The sequence below is a fragment of the Zootoca vivipara genome, chromosome 1 (assembly GCF_965207765.1).
Source record: "Zootoca vivipara chromosome 1, rZooViv2.hap1.1, whole genome shotgun sequence".
NCBI classification, from domain to species: domain Eukaryota; kingdom Metazoa; phylum Chordata; class Lepidosauria; order Squamata; family Lacertidae; genus Zootoca; species Zootoca vivipara.
In genome coordinates, this window is record NC_142582.1 from 15,078,254 (window position 1) to 15,092,955 (window position 14,702).

The 14,702-nt window shown below is 45.7% G+C and overlaps 2 protein-coding genes across 2 annotated transcripts; both read left to right on the forward strand.

The window, feature by feature from the left end:
- Window positions 1-1,645: 1,645 nt before the first annotated feature.
- On the forward strand, window positions 1,646-5,195 carry LOC118084290 (baculoviral IAP repeat-containing protein 5.1-like). The gene is made up of 4 exons (XM_035113707.3): window positions 1,646-1,796; window positions 3,023-3,132; window positions 3,435-3,555; window positions 4,746-5,195. The coding sequence occupies exons 1-4, from the start codon at window positions 1,659-1,661 to the stop codon at window positions 4,902-4,904; spliced, it is 528 nt and encodes a 175-aa protein (XP_034969598.1). The 5' UTR covers window positions 1,646-1,658; the 3' UTR covers window positions 4,905-5,195.
- Window positions 5,196-12,687: 7,492 nt separating this feature from the next.
- On the forward strand, window positions 12,688-13,563 carry LOC118084189 (testis-specific serine/threonine-protein kinase 6-like). The gene has a single exon (XM_035113605.3). The coding sequence runs from the start codon at window positions 12,688-12,690 to the stop codon at window positions 13,561-13,563; it is 876 nt and encodes a 291-aa protein (XP_034969496.1).
- Window positions 13,564-14,702: the final 1,139 nt, after the last annotated feature.

Consider the following 14,702-nt stretch of genomic DNA (forward strand, 5'->3'; position numbering starts at 1 on the left):
ATGTTCAAATTAAATTGGTTATGTAAAATGTAATAAAAATATTTATAAAAAAAACACACACATACATACAAAAGTGCCACAATCCTCCGCCCCCCCCTGTCTGGGAGGTTGGTGGAACATGCCACCAAAGAAAGTAAGTAGCAGGGTGGTGAGGTGGGTTTTTTTGGGGGGGGAGGTCCATTGTAAGCACCGGGCCAAGGGTTCCCCCAAATTCGACTGTCGCCTGGCCATTTTCTCTCTTACCATACACTTCTTATGGCAATGAAAGATATAGTAAATAGAATAAATAATAGGGTGTGGGGCCTAGGAGCCGAGACAGTAATAGAACAGGAGCAATCTACTTGAAAAACTTCCTAAAAATAAGAATCTGTACATTTGCCTTTGGCCACCTAACTATGGCAATTTGCTAAGAGGCCATACATTGCGGTCATATTGGTCCTTTTTGTATCATTATTCGCAGTTGCATGAAAGGGGGTGGGATGCCTGTCGCCCTCCAAATGCATAGCTGCCAAGTTATCCCTTTTTTTAAGGGATTTTCCATTATGCTGAATAGGCTTCCTCGTGAGAAAAGGGAAAACTTGGCAGCTATGCAGATGCTGTTAAGACTTCTGCACCTTTCAGTCCCAAGCAGCATAGCCAAAATTCAGGAACGGGAGGAGCTGGAATTCAGCAACACCTGCAGGATCCTTATCCTGGAAGGCTGTTATAGAGCAGGCATCCCCAAACTGCGGCCCTCCAGATGTTTTGGCCTACAACTCCCATGATCCCTAGCTAACAGGACCAGTGGTCGGGGAAGATGGGAATTGTAGTCCAAAACATCTGGAGGGCCGAAGTTTGGGGATGCCTGTTATAGAGCAATACGTACATTTCAACACCAGAGGGAAGCAAATGAATGGCTAAAGGGAAGGCTAAAGAAATAAGCATTTCTCAAACGCAACTCGATAGAATCCCAGTTAACAATTTCTTTTCATCATTACAGGACAACCAAACGTTCCTGAATCTTCATAATGAGAAGAATAAATGTAGGAAGTTCAACCCCATGCAATGAAGAAATCTTTTGCCCAACGTGGGGCTCAAGTGCCTGTTTGGATAGCTCCTAACAGAATATTAAAAACACGATAAAACATCGAACATTAAAAACTTCCCTAAACAGGGCTGCCTTCAATGGTTGGACTAATCAGCCAAAGAAAGAACAGTTGTAGTGAGCTTGCTCCCCTCTTCCCACCAGGAAAAAAAAACTTACAAAAACCTTGTTACTGAAAACTAGTGCCTAAGGGTTTTTTTCCCCTTCTCCCAGCAAGCCATTTTTCCTTTTGTGTGTGTATGTGTCTTATTGTAAGCATAAGCTTATTATTGATCATGCTAAGTCACGCTAGGAGCCTTTTCTTTTGGCTGGAAAGCCGAGTAAAAATATTTTTAATAAAGTACTTGAACTGAACAAACCAAACAGGGCTTGGCTGCTGGGCTATCTCTTTTATTTATTGTTTTGCCACAGCTTTCCTCTTTTGACAACTGCAGATTGCTTTGGGTGGGGTTCCCCCTCGCTCATTTACGTTGAATGATGTTCACAGGGGAGACCAATCAAGTCAGCTTAATGCAGTGCCTTATATAGAAAGACGTAAGTCATGCCAGGGAAACCCTGCTAAGGAGTCACAGAAATGGAGACTGTGCTGAACAAAGTCAACTCAAACTCCAAGTGCCTGCTAGAATATAGAAGCATGCATTATTATGAGAATCGCTTGAGAAGCTTTGCATGCTGGCCTTTTAAAGAGAACTGCAAGTGTACTCCTGAAAGTGTAGGTCTGCTTAATCAAACAAATAAGAAAACCAGATTTTGTAGGTCAAGTATGCATAAGTGCTACTGAGTTGAGGAGGGGAGGTGCAGGTATTTGGGGCTTATTCTTGTTTGTTTGTTTTTTTGCGTGAGAAGATAAATGAGTGTAATTTTTTCTGCCATTTGCAAAGCTGGGCTGGGGGAATCCTGATTGGGAGGGTTTGGAATAGGTAGGTTAATTTTGGGAGGGTGATCATTTTGATCATGGCTATTTTGCCTGAGAGAGTGAAGTTGGTGTTGTTCCATCTCTTCAGGTCTTTGTAGGTTTGACATCACAAGGGGTTGTGAAGGTATAATTTGCTGAGGTTTCTGGTTATTTGTACCCCTAGGTATCTGAACTTGGTGCAGCAAAGTTTTATCTTGGCAAATTATTTTTGGGTAGGGGAGCGGGGTGTTGAAACACATAGCCTCGGACTTTGCAAAATCTACCTGTAGACCTGACACCATTGCAAATATGTTGAGTTCTCTGATTAGGGAGGTTGCTGAGTTTATGGGGTCTGGTGTTGTGACCATTAGGTCATCTGCCAAGAGCCCTAATTCATAGGTTCTGCCTTTTATTTCCACTCCCTTGATGTCTGTGGCTGCTCAGATTCAGATTGCTAGAGGTTCCAGAGCCAGGATGAAGGGAGATAGCGGGCATCCTTGTTTTGTGCCTCTTTGGATTGCTATGGTATGAGAGCCCATACTGTTAGTCCTGCATTTTGCTGAGGTTTGGGAGTACAGTATATTTGTTTGAGGGTTTGTAAGAAATTAGGACCAAATTCCATTTTAGTTAGTACTGCTAATAGGTATTACCACTCTAAGCAATCAAAAGCTTTAAGGATGTCTAGTCTAATCTATTTTACTTAAACTTGGGTAGCTCAGTCGGCAGAGCACGAGGCACTTAATCTCAGCGTCATGGGTTCGAGTCCCATATTGGACAAAAAAATATTCCTGCTTTGCAGGGGGCATGGACTAGTTGACTCCCTTCCAGCTCTACAATTCTATGATTACATGATTTATCGTATACGTGGGGAAGAAAATATTCTAAGCTGTTGTAGCCTTATTTGCTACAACAAAGTCCAAAGAGTCCAAAGAGTGGCACATTCAAGGTACCCGAGGTGTCAGGATGGCAAGAATCGCCCCATGTTGCACAATATAGCTTCCCTGCCAATGTCTTCAACATGTTGTTCTGCTCTTCTCATTCAGATGGCCAGGGCTGGCTTGATCCACTGTCCAGGAGCAAATGAACCTGACCTGGCAAAGTGTTTCTTCTGCTTAATAGAGTTGGAGGGCTGGGAGCCAGATCATGATCCCTGGTAAGTAAGACCCAACGAGGTTCTCTGGCCTAGCAATTGCCCAAGGTGAAAACGATTTGAAATACCAAGCTGGCATCAGTAGATAAGACTCTGCCTTTCTACTGTATTTGGGTTACACTTTGTGCACCTTGGCTAATGCATGTTAGCTAGAAAAGCACCAATGTAAATCGTTACAGACCTTATTGAAGTGAAAGCAGCATGGAGAAAGTTGTTGAAGTTGGGGAGGGATGAGGACAAAATTCCTCTAATCTCTCTTGGTACTCTTAAGCAGCTCACTTGCCATCTTACTATTCCCACTGAAGGCTGGAGCACTCCAAGCGTGCCGGAGACTCTTGTGGGTTTTTGTCCCTTTCTAAAAGTTTTGACGACCTGACAGTTGAAGAATACTACGAACTAGAGATGGAGCGGGTCAGGATCTTTCTTGTAAGTAAAGACACGGATATCTGTGGGCTTTGGAAATTTGCACCAAAATGAATTTTGGCTCTCCACTAGTTCATGTGTTGTTGTTGTTTAGTCGTTTAGTCGTGTCCGACTCTTCGTGACCCCATGGACCTTAGCACGCCAGGCACTCCTGCCTTCCACTGCCTCCCGCAGTTTGGTCAAACTCATGTTCGTAATTTTTTAATTTGGTCAAACTCATGTTCATAATTTTTGAATTATGGTGCTGGAGGAGACTCTTGAGAGTCCCATGGACTGCAAGAAGGTCAAACCTATCCATTCTGAAGGAAATCAGACCTGAGTGTTCACTGGAAGGACAGATCATGAAGCTGAGGCTCCAATACTTTGGCCACCTCATGAGAAGAGAAGACTTCCTGGAAAAGACCTTGATGTTGGGAAAGATGGAGGGCACAAGGAGAAGGGGACAACAGAGGACGAGATGGTTGGACAGTGTTCTCGAAGCTAAGAACATGAGTTCATGTAAATCTTGGCATCTCTGTGTCTAAGGGCTTGTCCATCCTTACCTTTTGCTCTGTGCCTTCCGGACAAAGGCCCATGTGTCTGAATGCTCCTTTTTTAACTCCAGAGTTTTCCCGGAGAAAACACCGCTTCTTAAAGCTGAGATGCGGCAAACAGCAATTCAGGTCTCCAGCAGATTGCCGTTGGCTCTGATTCAGCGGTAAAGAGCTCTGACCCCTAACTCAAGTGGGAAAGGGTTGGAGAAAATCTTGCCACTGGAACAACTGGTGCGAAGTAACAGGCGGCCACATTTTGTAGGGGAGTTCCTTTCCTGGCCCCTGCAGGCATTGGCGGAATGTGCATAAGTCTGCCCCCTTCCAGGTCCAAAATGACCTGCGCATTGGAGGTTGCATGTCAATCGGACGTGCACAAAATGTTTGCCGCCTGCACTTCATGCTTTTGGTTCCCTGTACCGCTTCTCTAGTGCCACCTATCACCCCCCAGAGATGTGAAAGGTGCCCCTTTCGTAGCAATTGTGTGCACATTGCTCTAGGGGAACATGTCACAAGTAACCTACCCCACGCAGGGGAACAGTGAGCTTGAGGCACTGGTAGTTCCAGGCTCCCTGCCGTATCTTGCAATATCTAAAGGAGATGCTTGCAGTGTTTAGCTTCAAAAATGTCAGCTCAGTAAAATCTACCCCCTTGCTTCTCCAGAGCAAAACTGGGCAAAGTGTAATAAACGCCTATGAGAAAGAAGTGGCAGCAACCAGGCAGCGTCTCGTGGACCATTTTGTGAACAAATACCAGTATACGCCAGAACCTGACCCAGCCACTCCTCCTGCAACAGAAAACGACATGCCAACTACCACATAGAAAGAAAATGGGCCACCACAAAGACAAGGGGAGGCTGTTGTATTGACAGTGATGCAAGTACTGTAGTACATACCTGAGAGAGGCTTTCGGGTGAACAATATGTCCACAGGGGATCTGTCAGTCCTGCATCTTGTGTAATGCTGCTCTGTATGAAACCAGTAAGCAAAGACTCTTTTTTAAAAAAAACTTATGGAAGGCCTAAGGAGGGCATTTTCAAATAAAGACTTTCGCGTAGAACTATAGGTCTTTCCATTTTTCACGACGACACCTTAATTGACTGCTTTTGCACACTGACACACTGCCCCAATTGCAGTGCTACCGTAAAATCGTCATCCGGCATGGCTGTGCTATTCCTGTCATTTGCGAGCTTGTATGCCATCGGTGAACCATTTGCAGGAACATCCTTGGTCACTGGTGAGGCTCTTCCAGCAGCAACAGGAATCAGAGTTTTTAATATCAACCCAGCTCTGTTGAATGTTCATCCAAATGTCCGCTGAAAACTTTTCCATCACATGCCACCAAGCTTACTCAGGCGCAATTAAGAAAACACCATTCCATAATAGCTGATGATCTCTGGTTGCAAAAATTTTATTTGGCTTTTATTCTACATATGCACGGTTGCTGGAAACAGGTTTTGCATTATTTTATGAACAGCAGCACACAATTTTTAAATAAATAAATAAACGCATGTAAGTGAACTGGCCTTTGTCAAAAATAAAGAACCAGTGGACTGCCGCCTTAAGTTTTGTTTATGCAGTCTTGGGAGTGATTTGTTCTTCAGTACTCACCATTAAACCTTTGACCCACTTCTCTCCTTTCTGTGCCGCTTGCTATGCTCCCCTTTCCTTAGGGTTGGGAACCTCCAGCCACAGGGCCTAATCTGGACAACAAGGCCTCCCCATTGAGCTTCCAATGCAGTTTTTGGGCAAGACTCCTGCCCTAGGAGAGTTAGCAAGTGTGGGAATGATAAGGACAGTAGGAGAGGATATATTGATTAAATATTATCCTTCCTTCGCTCACGCGAGTGAGTCATGTAACAGAGCAGATTCTCCTCAATACACCAGGAAGCTAGTCTGCAGATTTATTTGAATCTCTTTAGTTAAGCAATCCAGTCTGGGTTATCACCCCCCATATATCAGAATTGACTGCTTTGTGGATATCTGGTGTATGTTTTCAATGTTTTTACTGCCTTTATTTATAGACTGGGTGTCGTAAGGCTGCCATGGGAAGCTGTTGGAAGGGTGGAACAAAGATCCAAGGGAGAAAGTGCAAGGTGATTATGGCTGTGCTTCAGGCTTTCAGTTAGCCATTTTGCCCGTTCTTGGAGAAGGGAGAAGCAGCCCGTTGTGGTTACCTAGCAACCACAGCATCATCTCACCTGTGAACAACCTCATTTCTATCCGGGGGGGGGGGGGGGGGACGATGGAGAGAAGTTGTGTGTGCAGAGCAGAAACACACACAGGGAGTAAAAGGAAAGAGATTGTTCATTCTGGTCTTTTAAGGGAGCACCGGCACTCATAACTGCATACGCTGTAGCTTTTAGAACCATAGAATTGTAGAGTTGCAAGAGTCCCCGATATTTTGGCATGATACCAGCTTAACAGTCACAACTTCCCTCCCAAGAATTCTGGGAGCTGTAATTTGGTGAAGATGCTGAGCATTCTCTGTTAGGGATCCCCGCAGGGTTGCCAGACTCAATAGAGGACAGGACTTCTGTACCTTTAATTGCCCTGCTCTCTTTTGAGTCTGGAAACCTTAAAGAGAAGCCAGCAGACCCTTTGTTTAATTTCCAAGCAAAGGGTCTGCTGGTTTCTCTTTAATGTTTCCAGACTGAAAAGAGAGCAGGGCAATTAAAGGCACAGAAGTCCTGTCCTCTCTTGAGTCTGGCAACCCTAGACCCCTGGCCTCTCTCACACAGCTGCAGTTCTGAGCCTGCAATGCTCTCTCTCTCTCTCTCTCTCTCTCTCTCTCTCTCTCTCTCTCTCTCTCTCTCTCTCTCTCTCTCCTCTTTCTTTCTCTTTCTTTCTCTCTCTCTCTCTCGCCTTCTCTCTCCTTCTTTCTCTCTTCCTTCCTCTCTCTCATCAGGAGAGAGCTTAAGTAAGCAAAGGAGCTTCTCCACTACTGACCATGCCATACTGTACTCTGAAGCTAGCTCAGCAAGGGAAATATTCATGAAGACCCACTTTCTGTGCCACAGCCTATGCCCAACAGCAGGGTCAGCGGAATGTGACCCCCAAAGTAGGACAGCTTGCCCTTTAAAGCAGCTCCACACCACTCTTGCGTCTAAGAGACCAACCATTTCCCACCTGCGAAACAAGAAATAGCGGTAACCGAAAACAACACAGAAAATTACAAAGGAGAAGACTGAAAAGCGTGTTCTTCCTCGTTGGCACATCACTCAAGTACATAAGGCTCTGCATAGGCATACATACAAAAATGCGCACTTTGTATTCTCTCGACTTAAACCCACTTCGAAAGGTGATGTCAAGATAGAGGGGGTTGCTGTTGATGGACTCTCCCCGTAGATCCTTGGCCACGTGGACCCTGCCCCACTTGGGAACCTGCCAGCAACAGATGTGCTCCTAGGGAACTTTCTGCAGACATGCCAGGCGCAACCAATGCCCTCTGGCCAACTGAGCTGCTCTCTGCTTGCAGTGGAGAAGTTCCACCTCGTTTTAACGCACTTCAGCCAGCAATGGGGGGGGGGGGGTAGGATTGCTGTGTTAACAGGAAAGAGGGGGGCGGGTCAGTGGTGACACAGCAGATCAAGTACTTCATCTAAAGTCCAGCCAGTTCATACCAACCAGGGAAGAAATCAGGGAGGTTTTCTCCCCTGCTTTTTTTTAATATACAGTTGCTTCAGTTTGGCACAGCTGAGAAGCCCAGGTATCAGTCCTCTTTTGAGATCCACAAGGTTTTGCGCACGCGTGCACACACACACACACACGTCCTGTGTCTGCCAGTGGCAACATTCTGTCCCACTGGGGTCCAGTTCCAGTTCTCTACTAACTAGCATTCACATTTATTTGAAAACAAATGAACAAGCCTATATTCGGGCTATACTGTATTCTTAACATTTACTGTAACTTTGAAAAATAATTTAGAGCCAAAATAGTTGGCAGGTGATTAAGATGCAAAAAAAGAGTGAACTTTAAAAAAACAACCTCTGTTTTCTGTACTGAATGGCACTTAGTACTCAGAAACCAATTAGTAAAACAGCAATTGTTCTGCCTCTGGAAGCTGAATGAAAGCACAACTGAACACGATACCTAGCAAGGTTTGATTAACCTGAATGCTGTGTTTTCAGCACTTGTTGAATATCCTGCTATTTAGTTGGAGTGACGTGGGGGTGGATCTTGTTACAAAGCTGAGCTTTACCCATTTAGCTCTAAGCATTATGCTTCTGTGCTTCTTCCCTGGAACACAGTTATATGACTATGACTCAAAGCAGACCGTTTACACATTCTGCTCAGCAACACACCAGGGGCCACCCAATTATATTTCAAAATTTCTTTCTTCTTCTTTTTTTTAATTTAAAAAAACCCTTTCTAACAATCCCTGAGTTTACTCTTAGGTCAAGCAACAACACTGTCACTAGCAGTGTTCAAATCAAAGGCAATTTTCTTTTATCTGTGCTTAGAGGGGAATTTTGCACCATACAGGGAATTCTACCCTGACGCCGTCACACAAGGACCTCAAAACACCATCCATAGAGCTGGGAAGCTGATCTTCCATTTATAGCTGTCCCTGTTTTCCAGGGACAGTCCCAGATTTACAGAAGCCATCCCAGCTTTTGCTACATTTAGGGCATGTAGTAGGTTGTACCACCACAACCATTATATTTATACATATGCCCATCTCTAACAGTGGACTCAGCTACATTCATAAGTGCTTTACGTGTGTTATAACACAGTGACACCAGATGGCGCTGTGGAGTCCCGTCTTTCGCCAACGGGATTTCCCTGTATATAAGTTTACAACGGGTTCAACTGAATCACTTTTTTTAAAAAAAATATGTCTAGATGCACCCAGCATGTCTGTTCCATTAGGGACTGGGGGTGGGGAACATTTCTGTATTTCTCCAGGGGGACTGAGCGAGGTGAAGGAAAGGGGAATTCTGACCTCCAAATGAAAACTAGGGGGAAACCCCTCATACCATTCACGTCTGCTTTCTTGCTAGGGTTTTTGCTCATGCTCAAAAGGGCACCAAAGAGTTCATCTGTAGCTATGATTCATTCATGTTAAGCGCCTGGAATTAATAAGCTGCCCACAAAAGTAGATGGCATCCTACAGTTGGCCAGCGGCTCGGTTTTTCTCCTGTGCTAAAATAATCGCCTTCGTGGCATGCAAACTCCTAAACTTAACATTTTTGGAAGTGGATACTTGCTTCCCTTGCTCTTTTTCCTCCGCTTTGGTTTTAATTACTGGCTTTCGTAAATTTAGCTTGCTGCTTCTTCCACGTCCCCAACCAACCCCTCCCCCTCATTTCCCATCGTTCCGTGAAGCCAGGAAGTTGGATGGTTGCCTCTGCAGAAAGACTTTTTTTATGACTAAACCACTTCAATAGAAACTCTAGGATCCGACCGAATGGAAAGTCTCTGTGGGTCTGGCCCTGCACGGCGATGGATGTTGGGCAGGACCGACGTTCAAAACCTTCTCCATTCTCTTCCTATGCAGATAGCTCTGTTTAACGGGCCTGATTTCAATGTCAGGATTCTCTGACGTAGTCAGCCAAGAGGGCTTGCAGTCTGGAAGCAGCAGACCTGCTGCTGTGGGCTACAGGGGAAATGGGGAGGTGGACATAACAGCCTAATAGACATCGGTAAGACTAGACAAAGTCTAAGCCTGACCCGGAAGATTAGAGCCCTACCAGATCAGGGAGGTGGGGAAAAATGTACTACCTGGATACATGGGGACTAACCTAAATCCTGGAAGGATGTCATGGCCCTCAAAACCCTTCGATCAAGGGGCAGCAAAACACAGATCTGGAGGGAGCCTAATAGACAACCAAGTGGTCATTTTCTTAACGTACAACCAGTAACCCTAACCTAAACTTTACCTTGCAACTGTTTAAAGGGGTACTCCTGTTCCCACACCTTTTGGTTTTCACTGAGCATGTTTATTGAAGTGTAGGTGAGTTTCCACGAGGCAAGACAAAGTGATAACAGCAAGAACCTTTACTGAACTAACAGATCTGGACAACAAGGGCAAATCAACTGCTTATATACATTTCTGAAGGCCTGGGCCACTCCTACTCCCAATGTGATTGGCTGTCTGAACTTCCAAGCTGCGAATCATGACAGAGTTTAAGGGCCAATGACAGAGGCCCAAATCCTGAAATGTTCTGTGATTGGATATCATGTTTCGAATCAGAACACAGGAGCTTGGAATCCTTAGACAAGACTCAAGCTCAGGCAAACACAGACCACTGAATAGATAACATTTATCTTCCACTATCTCCTAAAGCAAACTTGGGGCGCCAGCTGTTATTGGACTACAACTCCCATCATTCATAGCTAGCAGGAGCAGTGGTCAGGGCTGATGGGAATTGTAGTCTAAAAACAGCTGGGAAACCAAGTTTGGGAAACCCTGAACTAGAAGATTAGGGCCTATGCTCTTGGTAGGGCAAACAACAGTACTTCTGTGTACACCTAATTTTCAAATAGATTCTCGCTTGGCAAAGTAAACAAGAAATAAACACTTTAGTAAAGGTAGGAAGAAACCCTGAAGATACTCTGCCGCAGTGTTCAAAACTCCCATTGTTCTAGGCACATTTTGCAACAGGGAATTTCATTAGTGCAAGCAGTTTCTGAGTTCTGGGTGCAGTACCGCGTCTAAGATTTCAGGTTAAAACTGCAGAGTGGAAGGAAAGGGGGACCTTTTCCTGCCTCCCCACTTCCAGCTACTCTCTGTCGACTGGAGAAGAGACCCTCTTAAGAATATCGGGGCAAGGGAAGGACTAGACCATGTGAAAAATGAACATAATATTTTAACTGCAGTTCCTTCATTTTCAGCTTTGTATTCTTGTTATAAAAAAACTGCGCCTAGACATTCCGTTGTGGCGCCCATTACCTAGGTTTAAGGTGCCATTTAGCTCCCAGCTTTCAATCTCAGTTTGCAACACTGCTCTGCCATACGCACAAACATTATCATGCTACATCATTTTATAGAAAGCTACATTGGGAAATCCTGTAATCTTGCAGAACTGCCCACCCTTTCCACTACAGAAACCAAATGATGCTGAGTTGTTCAGCAGAAGCATATCTTAAGCCTGAATAGGGTTGTTCCTATGAAGACTGTGCATCAAAGGCTACACCTTACCGTTGCCCATTTTATTTATTGACTGTATGCCTACACTCTGTGTTCCTGTCCATTGCCTGCTTTACTGCCAAATTTAAACCAATCATATGAAATTTAACGAATCTGCCCAGCTTACAAGTTCAGTAAGGATCTTTTTACCCTGTCTCATACTTCCTTGAGCTGCTGCAAATGGGAAGATGCTAAAGGGTCTCCCTGAGTTCTTTGCAACAGAAAGAAAGAAAGAACCACAGACACTGGAAACATCAAGCGTTATCTAATCTATGGCAAATTTAAAAGAATATAATATGTAAAGCGCTTTGAGAGGGGTTTTGTTTTGTTTTTTACAATGTATAAATTTTATGAAATAAAATAAATGAACAAATGGAAATAATAATCAGGGACGGAAATGAGAAAAACAAAAGCATAGAATAAAAATCTTTCCAAGCTGCTTTTGATTTGTTACTTATATTAGAGAAGCTTAAAATACATTTCTTTAAAATGTATGTGGAGGAACAACCTTTACCAGTACATGATTCCTTCTTGCGATAATAAACATGGATTCCCCCTTGGCTCCTCTCAGAGTAGAAATTTCAAGTGGTGAACTGTTCACCTGTATGATAAGAACTGAAATATTCTGGCGGTTCCCTGACTGTGAGAAGCGAAGTTACAGGGAACCAGGCAGAGGGCCTTCTCGGTAGTGGAGCCCTCCCTGTGGAACACCCTCCCATCCGATGTCAAGGAAATAAACAACTATCTGACTTTTAGAAGACATCTGAAGGCAGCCCTGTTTAGGGAAGTTTTTTAATGTTTGATGTTTTATTGTATTTTTAATATTTTGTTGGAAGCCTCCCAGAGTGGCTGGGGGAACCCAGCCAGATGGGCAGAGTATAAATATTATTGTTATTGTTATTATAAAACAAAGCACTCAAATGACCCAGGTTAGTCGAGAATGTGCACTGTCCATCTTGGCAGCAGTTCTCTGGGAATTCAGAAGGGGACATTTTCCAGCAAGCTACCTGAGATCTTTCGAGGTGGAGGCACCAGATGTTCCCCCATCAACCTCACTTCTTATGAAGGCTATAGCAGTGTAGAATAAAACTCCCATCAGGAACGCTTTTGCTGAAGTCCTTATGACCACATTGCCCTAACGCTAGACCAAAGGAATAGAGGTACACTGGTAATCGTAGGAGAGAAATATTGTGATCACTGAGTTTTTGTGCATGTCCTACAAGTATAGGTGAAGTGAAGGAGGCAAGCACAGCAGCCTTGGCAACCCAAGGAGGGGTGACCCCATGACACCTCTAGCACATCACAATACTCTGGGGTAAGGTTGTATAAAGCTGCTGTCTTAAGCACTCAGTGGCAGCATGGGAGGGGGTGCAGGTTAACATCTACCACACACAATGGGTTAAAGCCTCTGGTCCCAGTTTTAATATCTAAGTCCCGGTCAAACCCATCGGAGCTCTCCACGGCACCCTGCACCATGTCGAAGAGTTCTGGAGGGGACAGGTGGCTAAGTGAGCTTGGCTACAAGCTGGGCCAAACACTGGGGGAGGGGAGCTATTCTAAGGTAAGAGTAGCCACCTCGGCCAAGTACAAGGGGCCACTAGCCATCAAGGTGGTAGACCGACGCCGGGCACCCCCCGATTTCGTCCACAAGTTTCTCCCACGAGAGCTGTCCATCTTACGAGCCATCCGCCACCCAAACATTGTGCGCGTCTTTGAGTTCATCGAGGTCTGCAATGGGAAGCTCTACATCGTGATGGAAGCCGCTTCCACCGACCTGCTGCAGCTGGTGCAACAGCTGGGGAAGCTGCCCTGCGTCCCAGACGCCCGGGACATCTTCGCCCAGGTAGTGGCTGCCGTGCGCTACTTGCACGACCGGAACTTGGTGCACCGGGACCTCAAGTGCGAGAACGTGCTGCTCACCGCCGACGGGCGCCGTGCCAAGCTGACCGACTTTGGCTTTGGCAGGGAGTCCCGCGGCTATCCAGACCTGAGCACCACTTACTGCGGATCGGCTGCCTACGCCTCCCCTGAGGTACTGCTGGGCATCCCCTATGACCCCAAGAAATATGATGTTTGGAGCCTGGGGGTCGTCCTTTATGTGATGGTGACTGGCTGCATGCCCTTTGACGACACCCACATCCACAGCATGCCGCGCAGACAAAAGAAGGGGGTGTTCTACCCAGACGGCCTGGGCCTGTTGCCCGAGGCCTGCAAAGCCCTCATCGCCCTACTGCTTCAGTTCAGCCCAGCCTCTCGGCCTGGAGTGGGGCAGGTGGCAAAAAACACCTGGCTGAAAGGAGCCCTCGTAAACAAAGACACTTCCAGATCGCTCAACACTAGGATCGATTAAGGCAGATGAAGCTGTGTGACGTGTTGGAACTGCTGTAGGGAGGGAAAGAACAGATGCTTAAAGCGATATTGACAAGGGTGGAGCTACAGAGCGGACTGGGGTCATGACTGGAGGGGGGGCAGCGGTTATGCTGCCACCTTCAGAGGTGCCAACGGAGAAAGCTTCTGGTGTGACAAGATGGAGCCCAAGGAGATGGGATTCAAAGGCTTTCACGGTAGAAGACCGTGGGGTTGGGTGGGCAGTAGAAACACTGGACGGATGGAACCTGCAGTACCCAAAACCACACGCCAATTTACAACTGCGCAACACACAGCAGGAGAAAAGACCTGTGACCCTTGCCAAAAGACTTGGACTTCATCGCAGATCCAAAGCTGGCCAATGGGCAAGCGAGGAAATGAGACATACCACTGCACAGTGTCGTCTGAAGTCTATTCCAGAAATAAACCCTGAAGCTCCCACCTGGAGACCTCTCTGTACGTTTCAGTCCTTTTCTAAATGGGTCCCCTTCCTCTCTTTCTTTCTTTCTTTCTTTCTTTCTTTCTTTCTTTCTTTCTTTCTTTCTTTCTTTCTTTCTTCTTCTTATTATTTTGCAATGGCCTCCATCCCCCCGAACTTCTTGATTCCCAAAGGAAATGCACTGATTTGGGAATGGTGTGGCGTAATGGCTGGAAAGCATGGTGGGCATGGATGGAGCCAAGTGGCCAAGCCACTTGAATTCCAACCTCCCTCAAAAAGGTTATTGTGAGATTGCAATGTTGCTCTCACTTCTTTAAAGGAAGGTAAGGTAAGAACCCGGGATGGGTAAGGCTACAACTGACCTAGGGAGATGTCCCATTGAACTCAGTGGGGTCTGCTTCTGAGTAGACATGCACAGAATTACACCGTAAATATACCATATTGGCCCAAATATAAGCCACACCTGAATATAAGCCACACCTTTAAAATTGGGGGGGGGGGAGAGAAAAAAATACCCGAATATAAGTAGCTCCATTCCTTGCAGCTGCTGGCTGCATAGCATACTGGGCTGGGAGGGGGGAGCCGTGCTGCGTTGCCGCTGCGTTGCCAATACAGTAAATCTCTAGATCTAAGGCTATGCAACACCCTAGACCTTCTTCCAACAGGCTTTGAGGAACTGGCTG

Excerpts from the sequence above, each read along its gene's own strand:
- LOC118084189 (XM_035113605.3), top strand. The coding sequence starts at position 12,688 with ATGTCGAAGAGTTCTGGAGGGGACAGGTGGCTAAGTGAGCTTGGCTAC.
- LOC118084290 (XM_035113707.3), top strand. The coding sequence starts at position 1,659 with ATGGAGACTGTGCTGAACAAAGTCAACTCAAACTCCAAGTGCCTGCTA. Across the intron at positions 3,133-3,434 it reads GAGCCAGATCATGATCCCTG|GCTGGAGCACTCCAAGCGTG; the intron begins GTAAGTAAGACC and ends TTCCCACTGAAG. Across the intron at positions 3,556-4,745 it reads AGCGGGTCAGGATCTTTCTT|AGCAAAACTGGGCAAAGTGT; the intron begins GTAAGTAAAGAC and ends TTGCTTCTCCAG.